This window comes from Fusarium phalaenopsidis, assembly GCF_050370095.1.
Source record: "Fusarium phalaenopsidis strain FUZ10S chromosome Unknown contig_32284, whole genome shotgun sequence".
In the NCBI taxonomy this organism is placed as follows: Eukaryota; Fungi; Ascomycota; class Sordariomycetes; order Hypocreales; family Nectriaceae; genus Fusarium; species Fusarium phalaenopsidis.
The window spans coordinates 172,562-195,979 of NW_028145414.1; the positions used below are offsets into that span (position 1 = coordinate 172,562).

The 23,418-nt window shown below is 52.0% G+C and overlaps 4 protein-coding genes across 4 annotated transcripts; 2 read left to right on the plus strand and 2 right to left on the minus strand.

The window, feature by feature from the left end:
• Positions 1–3,095: 3,095 nt before the first annotated feature.
• LRP88_02046 (uncharacterized protein) lies at positions 3,096–4,799 on the plus strand (the record flags this gene model as incomplete). The annotated part of the gene is made up of 1 exon (XM_083238717.1): positions 3,096–4,799. The coding sequence occupies one exon, from the start codon at positions 3,096–3,098 to the stop codon at positions 4,797–4,799; it is 1,704 nt and encodes a 567-aa protein (XP_083105312.1).
• Positions 4,800–5,732: 933 nt separating this feature from the next.
• Positions 5,733–11,046, minus strand: LRP88_02047 (Helitron helicase-like domain at N-terminus-domain-containing protein; the record flags this gene model as incomplete). The annotated part of the gene is made up of 4 exons (XM_083238718.1): positions 5,733–8,148; positions 8,216–9,285; positions 9,371–9,739; positions 10,054–11,046. The coding sequence occupies 4 exons, from the start codon at positions 11,044–11,046 to the stop codon at positions 5,733–5,735; spliced, it is 4,848 nt and encodes a 1,615-aa protein (XP_083105313.1).
• Positions 11,047–12,755: 1,709 nt separating this feature from the next.
• Positions 12,756–13,824, plus strand: LRP88_02048 (uncharacterized protein; the record flags this gene model as incomplete). Its single annotated transcript, XM_083238719.1, has 2 exons — positions 12,756–13,222; positions 13,290–13,824. 2 exons carry the CDS (start codon positions 12,756–12,758, stop codon positions 13,822–13,824), a joined length of 1,002 nt encoding a protein of 333 aa, XP_083105314.1.
• Positions 13,825–21,573: 7,749 nt separating this feature from the next.
• On the minus strand, positions 21,574–22,732 carry LRP88_02049 (uncharacterized protein; the record flags this gene model as incomplete). Its single annotated transcript, XM_083238720.1, has 2 exons — positions 21,574–22,080; positions 22,142–22,732. The coding sequence occupies 2 exons, from the start codon at positions 22,730–22,732 to the stop codon at positions 21,574–21,576; spliced, it is 1,098 nt and encodes a 365-aa protein (XP_083105315.1).
• Between the last annotated feature and the right edge of the window lie 686 nt (positions 22,733–23,418).

The following is a 23,418-nucleotide window of genomic DNA, read 5'->3' on the forward strand; positions in this document are numbered from 1 at the left end:
AGTTATCCCTTCCGGCAACGTGGACTTCGTCCGTACCAGGGGGCCAACGATAGGCGGCTTAGTCGGCGCACTAGAATCTCCAAAGGGGAAACAAGAGGCGGGGGGGAAAATAGGGGACAAGTGAAAGAAAGGACCTAGACAAGGGAGCGGCTAACACATGCTTAGTGCTTAGATCCCTCAGTGAGAGTATTTAAGGCCTGTTCCTCCCTGAACCTCGCTCTTACTTAGTTTACTTACTACCTCTACCTTCCCCTATTTACACGCTAATATATCTATCTCGCAGTGAGACCCCACTAACTCCCTCTCTATCATGCCTATACTAATGCTCCTTCTAACCTAGATCTAAGGAAGATGGCCAATGCTTATGCTCACTCGTTCCAGATGATCAAGTCAGATAACACCTTAATCCAGTGGGTTTGCCAGCACTATCGCTCGGGACCTCACTAGATGATTTTTAAGTGCAGATACTATAAGCTTCACTTATGCTGGCCTTGCACCTAGGCTTAAGAGGGCTACAACCCAGACGACTCCTCTCGGCTAAAAGCCACTGCTTGTTGAGCTATGAGTGGCCTGTTGTCACGGTCGCTATCTCGGCGGTTACTTAGGTCTGCGTCGTGTGTTGGAATGAAGATTTCCGTTGCGTGGGAAGCCTCTGCCACATACATATATGATGCCGGGCGAGTTTTTCTTTCGTGGATACTTAGATGGAATGTGCATTACTCCCAGTTCCATGTGCACACTACTCGCTGCTGTCGCCATTTACGTTCCCATTACCTAGCAATCGCCTTGAAGCACATCTTAATGCCATAATAATTTAGAATCAAAACCCTATGTATTCTCTTGACTTCATCATCATAGTCGAGGATTTTCTCTATTTCCTCCTGGATATTTGGAGTTTAACTGGTCGATGCCGCTGCAGCTTTGGGGTTCGGGGGAGATGCATGGGGCGCACTCTCTTTGAGAATAACCTATGGGTCGTATACTACTGTCTCCCCAGAGGAAGGGATAGGAAAGTACAGTGTGGACGTTGGCAATTGCAGCAGATTAAGACACCAAACTGGTATTTGGGTGCTGATGTTGGCTGCAATTCCAAGCAAAATTCTCGTTGGTAGTCTGGCCGCCCAGGCATATTTTGTTGGATCATATAGCCGGATGGTTCTGTTTAGTGATTAGAGGGATTCAGTTAATAGTCAGAAAACTCACAGATAGACGGTCATTCCAAGTGTACTGAACGGTCTTCTTTGTTTTTCCTGAGAAGATAAGTCGAAGCCAATGAAGTTGGTCTGTTGAAGAAGGAGGTGATAATGACGATGTAGCTCATTCGGAGGAGCCTGCATAGTAAAGACTATACGGTCTCTGAGATCCCAGTTGGCAATGCTGTATGATACATAGTAATCGCCGTTTGAATGAGGAATGTCGACCCAGCATTCGAATGGCATATAATGCCGGAGATATTCTGGGACGACATTGTTGGGGGACGTTGAAGCCGCCATCACATCGCGCATTTGTGTTGCAACGTGAAAGCAAAGACAATCGGCAATTGCAGGTGAGGCATGACCTGGAGTATCTTACAGCTCGCGGTGTGAGCACTCTTATGGATGCCATTCCTCGCCTTGGACATGAAGGGACTGCACTTCCGCTCCTGTTGCCGTGCCATGCCCAGGGGTGGTGGTGTAAACCAACATCGCCTGCATGGGGGTGTGGGCCATTCGTGCACAGACCGTGATCTTGAGGGGGGCGTGTATCTCGGGCTGAGCTGACCAGCCCGCCCCGGCTCCCCAGTCGATCGCTGGGGGCCCTTGACCTTGACTTGGCTTAGCGCAGGTTCCTGCTTGTCTCCAGACGAGGAAACTCGTTGCTTCTGCTGCTTTCCTGTCGCGGCAATTCTCCTTTAAGCTGAGGCCTAGGGAGACGAGTTGTGTATTGGATCAGCTTCCTGTCACATATACGAGCCATGCCCCGACCGTTTTCCCTGATACCAGGCTCGTCCCCAAGATAAGTCTTTTGATGGCGTATCTTCTATTCAATCCATGCTTTCGAGGGAGCTGAATCATCCGCTGCCTTTTCTGCTCCTACCATCATGAACCATACCTCCCTTCATCACCAACATGGCCAGCCTATAGCAACCTCGCACCCACAGCCACGCCATCCCCTCTATCTCAACCATGGCCTACAACGGGCCCAAAAGTCATACGAACCCGAATCCAGGGCTCGGCCGGAGACTCATTCGCAATTGGCCGCGGATATCAAGCGGTTCGAGGCAGTCGAAAGCCTGCTCAAGTTGTCAGACTGGACACACCAGGCGTTCTCACAGACAGCGATTTGACCCGAGGGGGCGCACGTCCACGAGGCCAAAGGCATTGAAAGCGCTGAATGCAAGGCGGGAATGGATCGATCTGTTGAGCTCGACACCGGTGCTCTCTGACAACTCTCCCAAAACAACACTTGATACGACCCAGCCTGAGCAACCTATCCATCCCGCCGCCCAGCCATGCAGGCTCGAACGCGATGTTCCATCTTGAACTTCTCAAGCACCTGCTCAGCAAGATGCTTCGTCACTGCACTCGATTCTTATGTGGCAGCTAAAAAACTTCCATGACAACGCGCCATATCTATGTCATGATTGCCCGACGACGATGGGATTCGAAACACTGAAGGATCTTAACCAACACCAAAAGAGCATCCATGGCAAGGCGGAATATCCATACGAGAATCCGATGGGAGTCAACGGACGGCCGTATTGACACACGTCACAAGAAGTTAGGGTGTCTTCCGCTGGGAGACTAGTGCGTTGAAGATAGTTTTGTAGAAGCAAGTGCGTAATTTTCAATGGAGTCTTTTGCCTTCCTTCTCGCGGTCGTCCAGATAACATTTGGCAATTATGAAGAGGATGAATACATGCTGGAAACTATCCTCTGCGGCGGGAAGTGCGCTGAGTTCCGTCGCTGATCGGATGATCACTTCCTCATACAGTTAGTATGTGGAAGTGATCATTCGAGGGGTAATATCAGAAGATCAGATGTTCCCCCCGGCCAGGATTTTTGCAGTCCCTCTTTCATCCGATCTGAAGCTATCGCCACCGCGTTTTTCACACAATGCCGCCGCTTGATGAGGTTGATCCTAATGCCGGCTGGACTGTGGCCTCAACACCAAGGAAAAAGCCCGGCCCAAAGCCCAAGCCTCTTGCAGAGCGGAAACCAAGGAGGATCCTGCCAATCCAACGCCCGGAAAGAAGCTATTCACCGGAGCAGAAGGCGGAAGTCCTCGTGTGGCTGATCCACGGCCACGTTATAAAGAAGGGTTGGAAAAGGAAGCCTACGATTTATGATGCCTCGAGGCACTTCAAAATACCAGAAGGAACGATCCGTGGATGGCGGCAAAAGCGTGAGTTTTTCCTCAAAGAACATCATCGGAAACTCTGCCCCAAGTGGCCAGGCCTCCAAGATCAAGTGTACCTCTCTTTCTTAGAGCGCCGCGCCCAAGGGAAAGTAGCTACGACCTCTTGGTTCCGCCGGAAGGCACAGGCTATTTACAAGGAGTTATACCCAGACCAAAGCTCCCGGTTCCCTTTCTCCACCGGTTGGTGGCGAGGCTTCCTTCGGCGTCACAACATCGTAAAGCGACGAGTGACAAAGCAGTCAACCAAGAGGCCAGAGGATTACATCGACGTCGTGAATAGGTTCTTACGATTCATCAGGCGCATCTCTACATTACGATTCCAATCTCGGGCCATCACGATGATCTTGAACTCGCCAAAACGCCGGTTTTATCGGCGCCTTATACTCAACCTAGACGAGACCCCAATCCCATTTGAGTATCTTGATGGCTTCACTTGGGAAATACGCGGCGCAAAATCAGTCTCCGGGAAAAGCGACCGCAGCGGGTGGAATAAACGGCAGGCCACCTTGATTCTTTATATATTCGCAGATGGCGAATTCAGGCTTCGACCGACTATTATATTTCATGGTACCCCTACCGATGAAGGCGGCCAGACTTACGAGAAGGAGCAGCATCTTTATTCCCCTGACGTCGACGTAGAGTTCAATAAGACAGCATACAATAACGAGGAGCTTTTTTCTTCCTGGATTGACAACAAGCTTCTTCCCCTTATTAAGGATGAAGAAGAGGATATATTGCTCGTGATGGATGCAGCCACATTCCACAAGACTGAAGGGATCAAGAAGAAACTAAGGGATAACGGTATTTCCCTTGCACTTATCCCTCCCGGCTGTACAAGTCTTTTGCAACCCCTTGACACCGCTATCAATGCTCCTTTTAAGCGGTGGTTACAGGAGGCAACTGACGAGTATATTGAGCAGATAGAAAGAGAGAAAGGAGATGATTTCAAGTGGTCAGTTAGTGATAAGAGAGTTATGGTTACTCATGTAGTTGCTTCTGCTTTAAAGCGTCTTAGCGCAAAGTCAGAGATGGTCAAAAAAGCGTTCTTGAACTGCGGAATAAGCATACGCCCTGACGGGGCTGAGGACTGGCTGATCCGGATCAAGGATATACCTTCTGATCAGATTGACTTTACTGGGTGGGAAGAAGCCCAGGAAGTCATCGTCAAAGACGAGGACCCCGTGGATCCCCTATGTGACGACGAGGAATTCCTCGTTGCCGACGATGACGAGCTTCTTCTGCATGCACAATATCACGAAGAAGTCATCAAGCAGCTGCAAGAGCGGCTGCGGAAGAGGGGCCTCAGGGTATCAGGGAAGAAGGCAGATCTGATCCAACGACTGCGAGATGATGATGACTCCCAGAAATGTCGAGAAGGAGATACAATATACATTAGCTAACTAGACCATCAGAATCAGCGCCTTCAGAAGTCTCATTGACCTTATTATCTTGCCAAAAGAAGGCTATTCCCTCTTGCTATTTACGTTCCTTTCTTAACCTCCAGTCCGTCTTCAACACCAAAAAAACACACATATGATAACTATGAAGCCGGCAGCGGCGGCGGCCATCTTCGTTATCACGATATCGGAGGGCAGCTTCAATAGAAGGCGGAGGTTGGAAGTGGGAACAAGCCGCCTACCTATTTTTGGTGGGGGATCCGTTCTGCCGCCCATCCCCGCCCTCTGTGTGGCTTGCCAAGAGACGCCGGTTGAACTCAAAAAAGCGCGAATTTACCGAGTTCTTACGGTAGTTTTCTCTTTCCCCGGAGGGGAGATCAATAAGACGCGATGCGTGCACGGATGACCCCGTGGCGTGCAGGGGCCAGTTTCGGTGTAATTGAACGAATGACTAGCAAGACTGCGTACAGTAGGGTAGGTGCAAAGAACAATCGCGACAAGCGATCGCGGTGGAAAAGTAAACCCGGCGACGAAGGATACATAATAACCTCTTAATGAACCAAGCGGCCCCTCGAAATCATATGTATTGCATCTTGAATTCATGCTATGTAGGGTGATAAAGTCTAGGTTGTGCGCAATACAATGATGTCTGCTACTATCCGGTCGTTTAGTCTCGACAGTGCTTGCTTGACTACTCGCTCGGCCAGTTCTATGGGCAAAACGAAACTTACCGTAGTAGCCTTGTGCCTTGAAGAACGAAAGGTCTATGCCCCGCCCCCGGACAGGGATTATAGTATCTGCACTCCTATTGGTGGTCTTTAATCCACGCCATAGGGCTCTTGGTTTCCCACCCCTTTTTTTCCCCGTGACTTCGCACGTGCCTCTTGCTTTAACCTCTGGTGCATTTTTTACAACGTCTCTCGACCTCGAAAATCGTCATCCAGCCACTGCAAGAGCCTCCTGAACAGTCTTCTTGCTCAATTCCTCCAGTCTGGCCTCTGCCACGGTCATCTCGTGGGGAACCCGGTTGCCCACCAGATCTCTTTCCCGCACCTTGGAGATGAGCATGATGCCGTCCAGTGACCGACACCGCGACAGCTGCACATACAGGCTGTACGGGTCGCATGGTGCGGGGACTATGTATCCGTCGACATTTGTCGTCCTCGTCCCCCGCAGCTCCAGGGCTACGCGCTCCAGCGTTCTGCTCTGGACCTTGTAGTCTGTGCACGCGAACGCTGCCGTGCAAGGTAAACCTTTCCGACTGGCATCGTTCTGCTGCCACGGCCGCTTTCGCTGGCATTGGATGCTGACGTTCATGGTTATCAACAGGATCGTGCCGGGCGGCATTCCGACGAAGTGAAACTTAGTCGTCGCCTCCAACGCCAATATTATCCCCGCCGGCGGCCCGAAGTGGACCATCGTATCGGCCGAGATCCGATGGCCTGGGTGCGCCTTGTCGAGGATGACGTCAAGCGCCCTGTACCTGGCACCATTGACAAGCTTCAGACCCTGATGGGTATTGTGGTTCACGACGACGGGCATCCCCGGCACGAACATGAAGACGCCTGGTACTGGTATCGCGCTATCATCGCCCTGGTTCAGCATCATAGTGGCTTCTTCCTCGGTCGGCAGCCCGTCCTTCCACTTATGCTCGGAGATGAAGATTCCCAGCATCGACCGTTGCTGGATCTGGAACGACAAGGTCGCCTCCATATTCAGGTTCCATCGATTCCGGTTCAGCGGCGTCACCACTGTGATGCCTGATTCCCACGGGATCCGCCTGCCTTCGCGGTAGCATCTTGAGTTGAGGAGGTCCAAATCCGTACGGTCCTGCACGCCCGATCGGATTCGCTTCAACAGTCTCTGCAATTCCGGATCTCCGGCGGCGCGCATTTGTTCGTCCAGCATGACGACCGTCGTGAACTTCTTCCACAGCGCGTGCGCCTTGTCGTGCTGGTGCCGTTGCTCGGCCTTGAATGAGTTGTCTTCATCCCACGAGACGGCCATGCTCGGCAAGAGGATCGACCTCTCTTGTACCGGGCGGAACTGGTGGAAGTCTCCGCAGAAAAGGACGATGGGGATCCCTCCGAAATCTTGTTGCGACCCGCGTAGCCTGCAGAGCTGCTCGTTCGCCGCGTGTAGCGTCCGAGCTCCCAGCATGCTCACCTCGTCGACGACGAGCACGTCTTTCTCCTGCCAGTCCATCCGAGACTGGCCATGGACAAATCGCTCAGCCGGTTTCGGCAGTCGCACACCGTCGAGGTCCTTGGCCGTGTTCGCGCCCGCCGCTTGGTCCTTGGAGAGCCCGCATGCGGAGTGGATCGTAATGCCGTTGATCTGCGCTGCGGCAGTCCCCGACGTCGCCGTTATCAGCAGACGGTTTGAAATACCTTTTGATGCGAAGAGCTCGACGAGTGCTTCGATGACTCGTGACTTGCCGGTTCCACCTTCTCCACCAACAAATTCGCAGAGCTGACCGACGTCGCCTCTGCCGCTGCATTGTATCGAATCGAGCTGGCGGCATATGATGAGGAAGGCGATTGTCTGCCTCTTGTTCAGCGTGAACCGCGCTGCCAGAGCCTTACCTGCCTCAAGGAAGGACGTTGATGCACCAAAGTCGACTTCCATGCCCGGACCTGCCTCGCCTGCCGTCTCTTCTTCCAAGTCGGCTGCCGTCATTTGGATATCTTCCTCGCCGAAACCAGTGAGCACACTTCGCACCGCCGCGCTGTGGCCAGTTCTATGAACCTCGGCCATATTTCGTATGCCCTGGATCATTCGCTCCCTCTCTCTGAAGGCACAGATCTGCTGCGACTTGATGGCCTTGACCTGATCCTGCGGTGGTATAGCGGTCCCGGAAAATGCCCCTCCCGGTATGCTGATCCGTCTTTCTCCTCGTTCGGGCCTTACGGTGGCCTGGAGCTCAGCAGTCGAGCTCAGTGCTGACTGCTGGAAGCGGCAGAGCTGCTCCATTGTCGCCATGAGCTCCGGCGAGCCGGCAGTGATCTGGTTGGCGCCCACCGCACTTCTCACGACGTCAATCAGACACGTTGCGTTACCGATGCTGCCAGACTGGTAAACCGATGCGGCCTCTTCACCAGCCTCGCCTTCTCCTTCCTCACGGGCACGTGCGGCCGTGAAGTCATCGTCGCCGGCTGAGGCTGCCCATTGCCTGGCGTCGCGTTTTGCGTCTTCGGCCGACCGCCGTAGTAGCTGCACATTATCGACGAGGCATGATATTCTCGGAGGAAGGGCCTCTCGAGCCCGCACCCATATGCTGTTGATGTCGCCCGTTTCTCGGCACAGAAAATACTCCCATGGCACAAATAGCGCAAGGTGCTGGACGGCTGCTCTTCAGCATGGAGGTTAGCCTCTTCAACACGACCATTTTTACACTCTGTCGGCGGCGGCAGACCCACCTTCGATAGCACGACTCTTCGTCATCCTGGTCGAGATCCTTGCTCAGGTAGCCATCAAGACAGACGCTGGCGTGCTTTCCCGGCCGTCTCAGCACCTGCAACCAGCCTCTTCCAGACTCCCACTCGCTCTCGAATGCCACCTCTCCCCAAGCGGCAGCGATCTCATCTTTACTGACTCGTTTGAGTCTGACGAGCGACACATAATCATAGAGACACAGGCTTCGCAAAACGTCTCCCCGGTGCTGATATGCCTCAGCATAGCTGATTCTCTCACCCGATTCTTCCACGACGATCGACTCATCCACGGGACTATCCGCAACCGCTGTGCCGCTCTCTTGCCGAAGGTGTCGCCACCTTCGGAAGACGTGCCAGTACAGCAGAGAGACATTCAGGAACGTCCAATCGCTGCTGTTGGTGAATTCGGTCGGGTATCCTAGAAGGTGGGCGATGACTTCGACCTGCGATAGAGATCGCTCCGTGAATATGCGGTTTGCCACCTTCATCAAGAATTGCCGCGTCCTGTTCCCCTTGACGGCGTCATCGGTAGCACCGTCTCCAACGTTCCCCCCTCCGTTGGCCGCCCCTTCACCCGTTGATGCGGTCAAGAGCTCTGCCGCGGCGGCCACACGCTTCCACACCGGATCCTCCACTTTCGTCGCGTAATTTGTGACGTAATAAATGAGGGCCATGGTCTTCCGCTGTGTCGCTATGAAGGAGATGTCATGGTTGTGGCGAAGCCTCACGGCCATGGCCTTGTTCCACCGATTCACCATGCTATGCCTCCTTCGAATTTGCAGCACGCCGTCTGCCATGAAGGCAGTCTTTTCGACTAGTCTCCATGGCGCCTGGAATCGACAAAGGCCACGCTTCTTTCCTCCTCCTTTGCCCTTGCTGAAGGAGTACTTGACGCAAGCTGGGCTATGAGTATGGATCTGTGTCGCACCGGCACAGAAATTCGCTTCCTCGTCAAATGCGGCCGAAAATTGCTCCCTGTTGTCAAGCAGGGAGGTAATGTCCGATGCCACCGACCGTTCCGCTTGGAGGGCGCAATGCCCTTCCTGGTCCAGGTCCTGCCTCATAGGTTAGGTATGTCGGCTTTGCCCCCGCCTCGACTGCTGCATCTTCTTCAATGGCATGCCTAGGGCCATACTGTACCTCGGAGAAGACACTATCTATGTATTGGATGATACGTTCACGGTAGGTTGCTTGGTCTTCGCCGTCGATATCGGCAATCATCGAACTTAAGTGCGCGTTTCCATGCAGCCAAAGCAACCCGTGGACATGAAGCGCCCCTCGTTCGTTTGTCTCGACAGCACCATAGTAGTCGATGATGCGGCCGAATACCGACTCCTCTCCTACTTTGACGTAATGCTCAAAAAACAACGTCATCTCGCGGTGGAAGAAGATGGCCGAGCTCATGGGGTCCGAAATGGCCAGCCGCAGGCGTTTGTACGACATGTCAAGGCTCCTCAGGAAAGCCTCGGCCTCGTCAGGCTCGCCGGTGCGGTATGCCGCAAGTCGCAGCTTTACCGGGTTCGTAATGTCATTTGGATTGAGCGTGAACCAGATCGCCGCACGCCATGCCGAAGAATCAGCGACTGTATCTTCCGCCGCATACTCAAGCGGTTTTCCCTGGACATAGGCTGCCGGAAGCCGTACAAGGAAAGGCTTCTCGAGAGCTCCTTCACGCCCTCGTCAGTCGTTTTGCCCGAGTTCTCCAACTCCATCCTTGCCGCTGCTAACCTGTCTGCCGAGAGCGACTGTATAATGCGCTCTATCTTGCGGAAATTTTTCCTCGTCACGCTCAACATGCTGACGCGACGGTTCCTCGACCGTACACTCATGTTGAACACAAGGAATGCAAAGATGTGGTGCGTCGCAAACCGACCGCCGTGGCGCCGCAACACCACGTCGGCCCACGTTCGCAGACTCATGTTACGGGAGGAGACGAGGTCTTGCGCCGCCGCCGCCTCTGCTCCGCGCATATCGGCACCTCTTCCCGCGCGTAGGGTGGCGTCTTCCACCAACCGTGGCCCGCCGACGCCAAACGGCAATAGCGTGGGGAAGGTCTTCGCGAAGAATGAGGCACCAAGTGAGTCGGCGAATTCGTCGCCCCGAGAGACGTGAATGTATGGCTCACATCCGTCAGCTAGCCCTGGCCGTCTGTCCGCCGACCCCGATTCCACTCGTGTTGTCGGGCCCGCATTGCCTCCCCCGGCCACTGCATCCGCGTTCACAGCATTGCAGGCAAACAAAAGCTTCTCCACATCGGGTACATCTGACGGTCCGTCCAACGCAAACATACCCGATGAAGTGACTTCATTGATCGATTTTCCCAATTGATCAGACTCGGCCTCGCTCCGGTAGCCACCTTCATCTTCGCTCAGCCCCGGCCCTTGGGTCTCACCACTGGGTATGTCCTCTCCTCGGTTAAGACGAGCGAGGACCTCTTCGATCTCCAATGAATCCTCATCGTCCATGCCGCGCTCCGTTGGTGGAACAACTTGCGCCGTTCGTGTTTTTTCCCAGGCCGTTGGCTCATTCCGCTCCATGCGATCGTACACCAGTGGCGGCACCCCATGCGGCGGCGCACCCCAGCTCTCCATCTCCGCCGCGTCAATCTCGATCTCAGCGTAATGCGGGTTGTTCTTCTTCAACCAGAGGAGGGCCCTCTCAACGACTCGTCGCCTCACCGACAGTAAACCTGACAAGTCGCTTGGCGCTGGCTTTTCCGCACCCTGCCACGAGACATGGATCTCTTCCATAACTTGCACAAGCGGGTGGGGGAGCACTTTTGTGGCCAGCTCCTGCACATTGTTCGGGAACACCATGATGTGGCCCTTGATGTGCTTCGGATACCTGACACTTGGCTTCTGGCTGCTCGCAATGCTATACCTTGTGACTAACCCATAACATGAGTTCAGCGCGATAAGCTTCTCCTCAACCGGCGTGAGGCCCTTCAGCTCTTCGGGAAACATATGCTCACACCCAATACGTCTGTGAAGCTGGGCTGCAGGCGACAGAACACCCCTTCTCAAGCAACGAGCGCACTCCGCACATGCCGTGAAGGTCTCGCCCACAGGGAAACAGCTCCGACATGAAAATGGCGAACGGTTGTCCTTTTCAACCCAGCTCGACATCCATTGGTCCCATGTCACGTCTCTCAACTCTTTTTTCGTGCGCTTACCGTAGCACAGCATGCAAGTCCGTATTGGCAGAGTATCCACATCGTGGAACTCCTTGTAGAAGGCTCGCACGGTTGACACCTTCCTTTCATGTGGTATTGGCGTATACCACATCTGCTCCTTGGACAGACTCTCCTTCACGGTAAATTCGTCCTCCAAGAAGCGCAGCACGCTCGCCAGGTCTTCGGCCTGCAACTCCCGTCTTCTCTGCTTTCGGGTTCCAGCTCGGATTTGTTTCCTCGGAGGCGTACCGCGCCGCTCATCATCTCCATCCCGCCTCTCCTTCGGCAAAAAGTGTCGGTGAAAGAGCGGAAGATCAGAATGCGCGGCCTCCGGTGCACCATGTTCTCTGGTCCACAAGGGCCTTTGAAGCTGACTCGGTGGCTGATGTTGCGCAGAACCTCCACTGTTGGCCGTGTCATGAGACTTCCGTGCTCTGTTTGACCGCAAACCGCCTCGCAGACGTCGTCTGGGCAACGACCTCGCAATTGCTTCCGCACGCTGCCTCCATGCGGTATCTTCAACCGCAGACCGCTTAGGCTGAATCTGTCGGAACGTTGATGCTGCATTCGCCAGTAAATCATATCTTGACCAACGTCCCAGCCTCTTGCCCGTAGCTGCTATCACATCCACGCCGCCTCCCGTCGTCTCATTTCCCTGCTCTTTCTCCCACACGTTTACATCATTGCCCCCTGGCCCGTTCCCAACTGACAACGAGCAGGCTCCCACGTGAGCAACCGCCTCATGTGGCTTCGCCGCTGGACTATCCATCCTGCTGCTGCCTTCTCGACATCGATGGCTCCAGGCGGACGGTAGATCGCAAGGCTTGCGCGTCGGACTCTCTTTAGTTGCACGATTTCGCTTCTGGATGATGATTATGCTACTTAGTTCGGCATAGGTTCCTCCACCTACAAACTTGCCTATATGCGTCCATTGTCACAATCTCGGCTAGCCGGCTATTCCAACGTTGCGCTCTCCTCCGCGTCCCTCCGTGATTTCGAGGAGGACGGTCGCATCGTTGCCTTTTCGCGCAACACACAGCTGCTGTCAAGATCAGGTAGCTCGGGAGCCCTTACATCGCTCACCGTCTCAACACGGAACAACTCCGGTATCGAACGGATATCGTCTAGTATATAGAACACTCTATATATACCGGTAGTTAGATATGTCTATATATACTTGTATATCCGTCTCAACACGGAGACAGTCCGGTCTCGAACGGATATCGTCGAGGATATATAACAGCCAAGTTTACCACTCTTTTTGGCATAAACCAAGAGCCATGCCGCGCGATAGCTACGGTTTAATCCTCCACTTGTAGCCACATCAGTCATTTAATCTACAAGGGACGTATCATGTCTTCCTCTTCGCCCGTCGCCCATGCTTCGCCCCACCTTCGAAAGCCGCTCGACACCCAAAGGGCCGCTGGCGGTGATATGTCTATGATGTTCTTCGCCCAACCAGACTGCCCCTCCAGATTCGCTCACCAGGAACAGCATCGCATCAAGGGCCTCAATGCCGAAACGCTCGCCCGCATCTTCCTCCCTCCCCCCTCGTGGTTGCTGGCCGCGGAATATGCACCCCTACGGTCCGACGTTGGCGACTCGCCGACATCCATCTTCTTCAGTCTCAATCTCTCGATTTACAATCAACCTATTGTAGCCTCGGAATGGACCGAAGAGTGGTTCTTCATGAATGGCCGCGTCCACCCCTACGCCCTTGCGTGGGAGGTTGAGCAGCTCGACGGTCTAGAATCTGATGCAGGCCGCACCCTTCTCTACACCATGCCCGCCCTCATCGTCCGTGATCAAAGCTATCAGCCGTAGGTCTTAACGCACTCCCCCCACACGCACTTCCTTCGAACAAACTCGGCTGATATATGCCCAGAGCGTTCTGCCTAGGCTCTTGGCCTCCATGGTCAACTTCCCCTGTATCCCGCCCATCGTTTCCTTCACCGGCCCCATCGTCGGCCCCGGTCACTCCTTGCTGCGACAGGACCTCCTCCCAGGTCTGGACGCCACCCAACTGAAGTGCTGCGGCTTCATCCAGCTTTCCACTTATCTTACTCCAGGGAACCCCGACAAAACTCCATTCAGAGGCTCTCACCCTTTCCAGGTCTTCGTCATCTTCCCCGTTCACACGAATCCCTGGGCCATCCTGTGCAAGAAAGTGACCGAGAGGCGAGATTCCCAGTTCCAGGCTAACACCCAATTCACCTGCACTGGCAAAGTCGCCGGCCTGCTCGACCATCGCGTCATGGTCCATCCCCCGGGCTTCGAACGAGACTACGTCTTTATTGTCGTTCCCGATTCTTGGACTTTTCTCGATAGGGCTACCACCGTGCCTCTCTCTACGTCACCGAAACAACAAGCTCCTCCGCCTCCTCCGCTTTCCAGGATATGCGCGCTGCCTGCTATTCTGTGACTACGCCTAGCACTCTCCTACCGAGTCCTCCAGCCTCATCTTCCGGCCAGCCCGTTACACCGCCACGAAAGCGATACTGCCCTGACCCTGCGCCGACGCCGACGAAGAGGCCGCGTATGCCGCAGCCGGCCCCAAACCTTTCCTCTTCGCCTGACGGTTGCAGCGCTGCCACTCAATCCTTCCCTCCCTCAGCCTCAGCGTCTTCCTCTAGCGACTCAAACACTACTAGGCAGAGTCCCGCCTCAGTAAACCCTTCGACGCATGCGCTTAATTCAATTGTCGCCTTACCATTAGATTCGGCAAACCGGCCACATCGAAGCCATCAACCCACCAAAAAAATTCTAGAAAAGGAATAACAACGTGGATGGTAGTCTGCTGCGATATTCTCAGGATAGATGAAAGTATGAAAATAAAAACCAAGACAGAGATAGCCTATTATCTAGCCGCATAATGGAAGATGCCGCCTAAGTCTATACTGAACTCTATACTGAAAACCACAAACCCCTCCATTTTATCTTCATCTTCCTGACCTATTGGAAATCCTATCTCGCTCCGGCCTCAGAAACTTTCGTTCCTCAAGGCTCTATGTGCAAGCCCCGGCTTGCCTCTCCTGTTTCAGGAAATCACTGTGGAGCAAACAAGGATACCGTCCGGTCCAAGCCCTCCTTTCATTGGTTTGAGGTCTAGGCCAAGCGACCAGGGTGTAACAATATTTCATAAGTAGCCTCTAAGCTCAGACCATGCTTTCGTCTCGACACCGAGTTAAATACTTTCTTTTGCGTATCTATTAGCCAGCGATAAAATAAAAAATGACTCTATAGAAATTGATCAATCAATTGCTTTCTTCTCTATCGTTTTATACACATATCGCTAGATGCATCGTTATGGTTGAATTTTAACAAAATAAAATGTCTCTGTCGACTACCTGCGCGAATTCCATCCAGTCCCCCAGGACTCAAGCCTGGGGGGAGCCCGATTCGCATGTCCTATGGCTCAGGTGAGGAAGAGGGAAGTGTCAAAGGAATTAACTTGGTTGGCACGGACCAACGCGACGCGAAAACGGGCCCCGTTTCGCGACGCGGTTTTAGAGTCAGAAATGAGAAACGGGCCCCGTTTCGATTTTAGAGAACCCCTGTAAGAATGGGGAGTTTTGGTTGGTCCAGACCTGGAAACGGGCCCCGTTTCAGTCTTTAATACTTGAGTAGCTATCTCTCTCTTTCTTAGCTATATCTCTTATATCTCTTTTATACTCTTATTTTTCCTTTTTCTTATCTCTTTATATCTCAGAAAAATCTCCTCTCTTCAGTCTATAAGCTATATCTTTAGCTAGAAGAAACCCTCCGGGCAAAATAGCTTAGATAGTCAATACTAACCCCAACCATAACCCTAATCCTCCCTTGAATAACTGATGGGATGCTCTCTAGACCAAGATCATTCCGCACCTCTCGCATAAGCGAGGGGGATAGTCTTCCGATACCATCATTCATGGCTACACCCTTCGGTGATAGGATGTCCGCATGATGGTTGCGTATCTGATGCTCTGCCAGCACCACAGTTGGGGTTGCTTTGCTTAGGCCTATAGGAACGTCCGATAGAATGAGTAAAGGTTGGTAAATGTAGAGGGAAGTAGAAGAAGGATGTGGTTGGGAGCCTACCTAACTGAATGCGGTGGAAGAGCTTCATGTATGGCTTATCTGTGTTCTGGTCAAACTGTAAAAGCTAGTTCAACATGTCGAGTCGGCTGCATTCGTCCCTGATTGCTGACGTGACGGTCCCGGGGACTGCATGTTTGCTATCCATAGACGGAATGAGGCCATGTCCTCGCTCGGCAAACAGAAACACTCGTTTAGGGAAGGTTGGTGGAATGTTGCAGTCCTGCAAGAAGAATGTAGCCCACTCGCGATGGAGAAAAAGTTGACGCGTGTGAACCAACCATCGAGCTAGTGATTTCTTCAGATCGCCGTCTCGGAAAGACTTCGACAAAGAGCTTGACAGCAACTGAAGTTCTATGAACCTGTCAAACCCGAATTTTCGTCGAAGCCTGGAACTGATCTCAAGTACAGGAGGCCAGAGATCAATCTTGTGTTGTCCCTTCTGAGTGTCCAGATAAAGCTTAACCTCTTGGAAGAGGCCTTCAAGCCAAGCCAGGTCACTGCATCTTTGCGGAAAAGCCTTTTCGCGGAAAACATCGTGCTGCTGAAGGTCCTTCCAGAAAGTATCCTGGACTTTCCACGATGCTTGGTACTGTAGCGAGACGTTTGTGGTGTCGATCGAACAATAGAGCGCGACGCGATGAAGCTCCCACTTGACAATAGGAGCATTTTCATACCAATTGGACATTTGGCTTCACAGCAATGAGTATTGAGTAACATAGATATAGAAATCGGCATTGGGGTCGACGGCGAGACTCACGCCACAAAAGATCGAGACTAGAGCGTGAGCCGAAGTTGCGTCGATTTTGATCCTCTCCTGTTGGTGGAAAGGGGGGTTCACTATTGAGATGTTGCATAACTGGTGGTCCTTTGGAAGCCAGCTCGTGAGTGATATGAGTCTCTCCGTCCTGGGTTGGTGGGCAGTCGCACCGGACAGCAAGTTCCTCCATGGCGTCTATAAGTGTAAAAGACTGAAAAATATAGACTATAAGGTCTGAATAAGGTGTAGGGTAGGTAACTAAAATAGGAGGAGAATAGGCAGAGGATTCAGTCCTTATAAAAAGCTGATTGGCTAGATAATTTTATAGCTATTTTTATTAAGCCTAAGATTTTCTATTTTTAGTGCACAGTATAGGTGTGACATATACTTGCGTGTGACACATGCTTATCATGTACGTTATCGAAAATGGCTTTTCCCTGCTCTAATTACGTTTATTGCCCCTTTATAACGCAAGGCTACCTCCCAACCCGCAACCTGAAGCCCAACCTTAATGGCCTATATAAAAGGTCACTCGCCTTTCGGCAGAACTACTGGTACTGCATTTTCGGCTCCGTCCTGAAACCAGTTTGTTGTCTTGTCTCACAGAAGACGAAGATCCATGCTTGGGTAATACCGTATGCCGGCAGGAGCTAAGAAACTGCTGCCTGAAAGCCAAGCCTGCAGCCACACCAAAGCGGCAATGCGCCTTGTCATTTGACCTGCACATTGCCTTGAATTAGCTGAGGTGGCTGGGGGTTGCAAGGGCGCGTGATGCACTGTGATAATTTTGAGGGTTACGGGAGCAGCAAACAGTGATCCCTCGACCCCTCTTGTGTTATGCCTATCACATGGTTAGAAACGAAGACCACACACCATAGAGTGGCGAAGTTATCACTGGGACACTATGCTACTGCATTAATCAGATAAATAATAGTAGTATTTATCGGCTAGTCTCTCTGTTATCTGGGAGTGTGGAATATCCGCAACGAGATCAAGCCCATATGCTCATATTAGTCATAGAAGGATATTGATAAGCCATGCAATTAGCTGCATTATCTCTGATTATTTTGTCTTTTTCAACCCCGCGATGCGGCGTATTCTGGTTGGACGCGAGTCTGCGTGCATGCCTTCGCATGTTATAGCGATTTTGAGTATTCCGAATGGCTGGGCTTAGGCTGGGAACCCCACCACCTAAGGAATGGGAGGAGCAGTGCCGGGCTCGATAACGTTGTCGCGGTTTAGGAGTGCAGAATTGCTGAAGGTTTCTCAAATGATAAAATGCGACGCAGTTCTCTGCTTGACTGATTGAGGTACTGCCGTCTCATACAGCCTTTAGAACCATTTCAACACAACAAGCCTGCAAATCTCAAGCGACAATATACTTGAAAAGCCACACCTGAGCAAACATCGACATCCAATTTACAAATCTTTCCACAGTCTCGATTGCAGCACAGATGGAGTGGAATATGCCCCAAGAAAACCTACCGCTTATGCCCAGCGGTCTTCAAGCGACTGATGATATGAACGAGCCGCTCGTTCGTATCCGCGCAAGGTGTCCACAAGACAGGATTACAACGCAGCTAGTTGCTATTCAAACCGCCCAGGTGGAACAGCAGAAGTCTTTGGATCTCATCAAGAAACTGAGGTGCCTACATTATACGGACTCGCCAAGGCAATTCAACACGAATCGCAGGCGTGCACGCTCCACCCGCCCAGCTCTACGGCTGAGAACTATCAATGCCTTCAAGGAGCCAGGATACATCGCTTTATCCTACACATGGCGGCCACCTCCAGAAGAATTAGGTGTTCCTGAAGGAGGTTACATAGTTGAAAGCGTAGGTTCGTCTCGAGCGAAGCCGTCCAGCGTAAAAGATACGGTTTTTATTCGCATGAAAAAGTACATGGATTACGTTAGTGTTGATGACCTCTGGATCGATAAACACTGCATTGATCAGAAAGACGGAGAAGCGAAAGAAATAGGAATGCAAGCGATGGATCGGGTCTACAGCTTGAGCGAATACCCAGTGGCATTACTGGCAAGACCAGTCAAGACTCCGGATTAACTTCAGTTGCTTATAGAGATTCTCTCTGGAGACCTTGTGGTGCGATGGAAGAAAAGACATTGGCTCTCGTCATCAACGTCATGGCAAAGGGCCCTACAAGCGCTTCGACTTTTAAACTACCTGACATCAGACATGTGGTTCTCACGAGGCTGGACCTACCAGGAAAACTACCGCGCTAGAACGAAGATGACGCTTCTTGTTCCCCATCCCCCGAACCTCAATGACAAGAAGCCACACGGCCTTCTAGGATCCTTGGATGGGGAACTCTGTATCAAATCAGTCAAATTCCACGAGCAAGCAACAATGCTTTGTCTGGCCTACCAAAGCCATCAGCCGCCTCCACCCTACTTGGCCAGCATCCTTTCGAGAGCCGGGAAGTATACCATCTTACTCCAATCCGATGATCTCGACTGCGGCGATTCGGCCCCGGTATCCATGACCCCGCAAATTATTGAGGATGTCATAGGCCGCGAGCTAGATAGAGACTGGGACCGACTGGCTATCATCGCCAACTGTTGCCAGTATATCAATCGACTAGACAGCAGGAAGCTTCGGCAAAGCGGATATAGCCTCAGTCTATCCTTACTCACGCTCTGTCTTGTGAATGGGGAGATACTATCCAACCACCCTGTAGATGGTGTAAACGTGGGGACGGCAAGGGCAGTACCTATCACTGACATTCTCCACATGCACTTCTTTGATGGGTTGGAATGCCCTGAGCCCACAGGAAAGCTCACATTCAACAAAGGTTGCCGATTCCCTGGTGTGATCCTAACTGAAGAGGGTATCAAGACTGAGGGTCATCTCTGGCGACTGGACGAAGAGATCCGAACCAGCGGTTTCCGTCGCCATGTTTGGCATAAAAGAGCAAAGCGCAACAGACATGGTCAGCGTTGCAGAGCGCTACGGCCCCTGAGATGGTTGGCTTTCCAAGCTGCTAATCGCCGCCTTCGCATTCTCTCTGAAAGACTGCACAGCATCGTGGATTTGCATCATCCAGTAACCTTCGCTGAGAAATGGCAGAAGCGCATGGCGACTAAAATCGAAGAAGCCATTCGTCGGGGAAAAATGCTCTGCACAGCAACATTGCTCGGCCCTGGGACTCGGGGAGTTGCTATCTTCATTATCGAGTCTGGCGATGATGGCGAGAGGAGTCGAGGCAGTGGGACGGGGTTCGAAAGTAGCCCAAACAATGGCTATCGCTCTCCGATTGCCGGACTTAGGAGAAGAGGTAAGGATACAGATACAATGCTTCTTGAAGAAGAACTGGAATCGGGCTATGTGTTCACATCGTTTCGATCTGAGCGGCGGGGTTCTGAAGGGGTTACAACGACATCGACAGGCATGTTTCTCTCGAGGTTGATTGCTTTGATCCTGAGATGGAATATGGACAATGCCCAAGATTATTTACGAAGAGGTGGATTCACGGGCTGTGCTTTTTCCATGGATGCTCTCCACGGCATGTTGTATTTCCTTGGCCGGCTTCATTGCGAGATTTATAAGGAAGGTTACACTTTTCGACACGGTTACCTCTTAGACGCTAGGAGGCCTAGTGATACGATATGACACCATTCTTCTACCTCCTCCCCCCTGTTCCTCCCTGCTCCTTCTTCCGTACCCTCCGTTCCTAATTCCCTTTATCGGTATTGGGGCGGGATCCTTCTAATAACAGGCAGGGCGAATCGGGTAAAACATTCCTGGAATTTCTCAGCCGTAGCCCCTTTTAGACGGTGTAAATAACTTCGCCAAGATCTAGCGCGCTATAGCAAAAGGCCGCGAGTCTCTTCTAATCATTTAGCTTAACTACCGCTGATTTCGATAGGCCCTTAAACATGCTTGGTCAAGTAATCTGTACACTGTTTCCTACCAGGCGCGGAAATACGAGAGGTAATATTAAAACATACAAGAAGCTTGAACATGCGCAAATACAAAGGTTCCATCGTCTGGTAAAGAAACACCTACATGCCATACTGTCTACCTCAAAAGTTGCCGGCCAAACTCTAGTAACAGTTGCCTTCGTAGCAGTTCACAGTGCAGTCGTCACTTAGGTACCTGTTAGCATAACAATCACGTGAGCACGGCTTCGGGATTTGTACGCACACGGTATCACCGCACTTCCAAGTTTTCTTGTTGCAGCACTGCTTGTTTGTGCCTACGCACGTCGCGTTTCCATTGTCAGGGCCACACAGACCGTTGTATGCGCGAACTGGCTCCGGGACTTGAGAGAGTTCTTAGTACTGGTGCGCTGAGCGTCGCCATACCAACAGTAATGAAACTCACATCCATTCACACAATACATTGTGTCAGGCAAGATTGACTGGCAGTCCCCTCCTAGTCGAGGATTCAAGTCAAAAAATGCCTTCATAGAGAGGCGGTTCTTGCTAGCCAAGAGGGCACATGTGTTTGAATCGACTTTTGACTCAGTGGTAACCCCGTCTCGGCAGTTGATGCGGCCAGCTTGTAGAGCTGCAGCCTTCCAACTTTCTGGCTGGCAGTCATCGGCTGACATGGCCGTGTTGGCAAGAAACAAGCCAGCGAGTGAGAGTCGTAATGCCCACAGAGGCCCCATTGTGCACAAAGGTAATACTCGAGAGATTTTAGCGATGGAATAAGAAGACAAGTGATTGAGGCCTGATGCTATGTTTGAGCAGTGCAACACTTACTTGTAGCTCTCCGTGGAGTATAGGTTTACAGGCAAGAATGGTACTGATGAGAGTACACTCACTTGAACGTGTTGGTTGTTGGTGATTATGAAACCAGACTGTCCCACTTTCATGGCTGTGCGCGATCGTATCGCCCCTTGAGGAAAATGCGCCGCATTAACGATGCAGGTGGTTAATTACGTCGTATCACTCTATATTACTTGGCCCCGACTGAGATCAATTGGTTATTCTGCGGGATGTGTTTAGCATATACTGGAACGCCCGATTTGTGCCTGGTAGTATATCCACAGTTCATCCTCAAATCTCGCAGCTCTGGGGCTGAAAAAGACGGCCTTGCGGATCAAGGTTGCATGCACATACGAGTAAGTTTCATTCATGTTGGTACCGGAGTTCACGGCTGCTGTCAAAAAAGTGTCATTCAAATTGAGTTACCGGCAAACTGCAGGGGCAAGGATGAAAGAACCCTGACACATGAGACTCTTATCCAGGGTTATGATCAAGTCGATAATTTGGTGGACAGCTGTTGGCTCGATCAACTCGCTCTATTTGCTACCGAAACCCTCGATCCGTGGCCTCACATCTAACTCTGTCTCCTCTCAGACTATACAGCTTCACACTCCTACATCGTTTGGCCACATTTCCTCCACAATCTGCCAGATTCGTCGGCGATTGGTAAATCCAGGGGGCACACGCAGTCCAACCTTGTCGTAGTCCCACACATAACCTTTCTTCGACGCATATGAAATGGGGGACGGGGGTTGTGCAGGACTCAGAACCTGCCGAGTAATCTTTTCCCAGTTCCACTCCTCTGTCTCGGACGGTTCTGAACCGGCTTTTTCGAGTACCAATTTCGTATGGAGATCCCAAAGGAACGGGATTTGCAAGAACGCTTGCTTCCATAGATACTGAGGCATCAAATAGTTGCAGTTAAGACAGACAGGATTTTCCTGCAACAGGGACACAAGCTGATTCTTGAGCTCCTGCGGCAGAGTCATGAGACGGCCCTTGAACTGTTGCATGAACTTGCTCGGCAAAGGACCGGTGGTCCGACTGACTGGTTCAAGGTTTGAGAGAAGCTGAGTCGTCAAGTCAGGAATGACGATGGGGTCATCTTCCCACTGTCAAAGGCGATTAGTTGCTGGTACGCCAAGGAACCCAGGGGGGGGGATTCAAAGTTACCCATCCATCCCACTCATCTCCATATCTGATTATGCAGGAATAGGGAACAAAGTAACGCCCAGTGCCAAACGAGCGTGGTTGACCTGACTGGGATTCTGGCAAGTAAGGGAGGAAGTTCATGTGCGGGTGACGGTCCATGGGTCGAGCACATCGGCGTTCGAGCGTCATCCAGAGATGTCCTATTGAACGAACCCGAGCATTGAATGAGGTCCTCATGACGCGGTTGGCCACTTCCTCACAGGCAGCATGTATCCCCATGAATAGCTGCATAGTGGCAGGCGGTACCAAGGTATTGGGCTTGTCAGACTCGTACCGGGACTGGGTGTCCACACTTCGCTTATCCGGGAGAAGGACTAGCCCTACCGAGGGATGCCAGGTTGCGACAGCATCAAAGCGATGTACTGCATCGTCGGCCAGGTCCAGGGACGGCGATTCCCCTGGTGACCAATGCGGGCCAGATAGGGCAACGACGCCGTTTTTCCAATCTCGTTCATCAGGCGAGCGCTCGGCGAGCTCTTCGAGGTAGCAGAGAGGCTCCTCGAGCCTGATGCCGCAGATGGTGCAGATAGGATACTCGGGGTGGTACGCCATGGTTGCTCGCAGCGAATCAAGGTCAGAAGAGGGGTCAAAACAAGAAGTTTTTGGTATGATGGAGAATGCGGCATCGTAAGAAGCTAAGCAAGGAGAAAGAGAAAGGCGAGGCTGGGCGGGGTTGGCTGAAACCATGTGTTGGTGATTCGCGGGTGGAGGCGAGCATGACGGAGAGGGCTGTACTCTGCGGCCGGCGAAGAGACCTCGGCACTGCTACTAGTGGTGGGCTTCAACTTAGATCCACTCAAGAGATGCATGTCATGTCGATGAAACATGATGTTGGACAGGGATTATATCTTCAGCTACGTCGCCCCTTGGATCTAATTGGCTGTCACACTGCTGCAAGGCTTCCTCCTTCAATGACTTCCAACGGTCAAGATGCATCCTTGCCACCCCACAGGTCCATCCTTTCTCGATGTTGGCGGCATTGCGGCTGAAGAGTAAACCGAAATTAGCTCTCTCGTATTCACGTTTTGAAACAAGACACATCGCATTGACGTTATGTACCTAGACAAGTGGATCAATTATATCCGCACGTACCTCTATCTGCTGGTCGGCCAAGACGGCCATAGCCGTTAATCTGTGGGTTCTCTCATGTTATGGAGAAGCCTGGTGATTGCTGTTGGTAGCAGATAACATCATGTTGCGACTGCATGCGAACAAAACTCAGCCCCAGGAGCAATTTA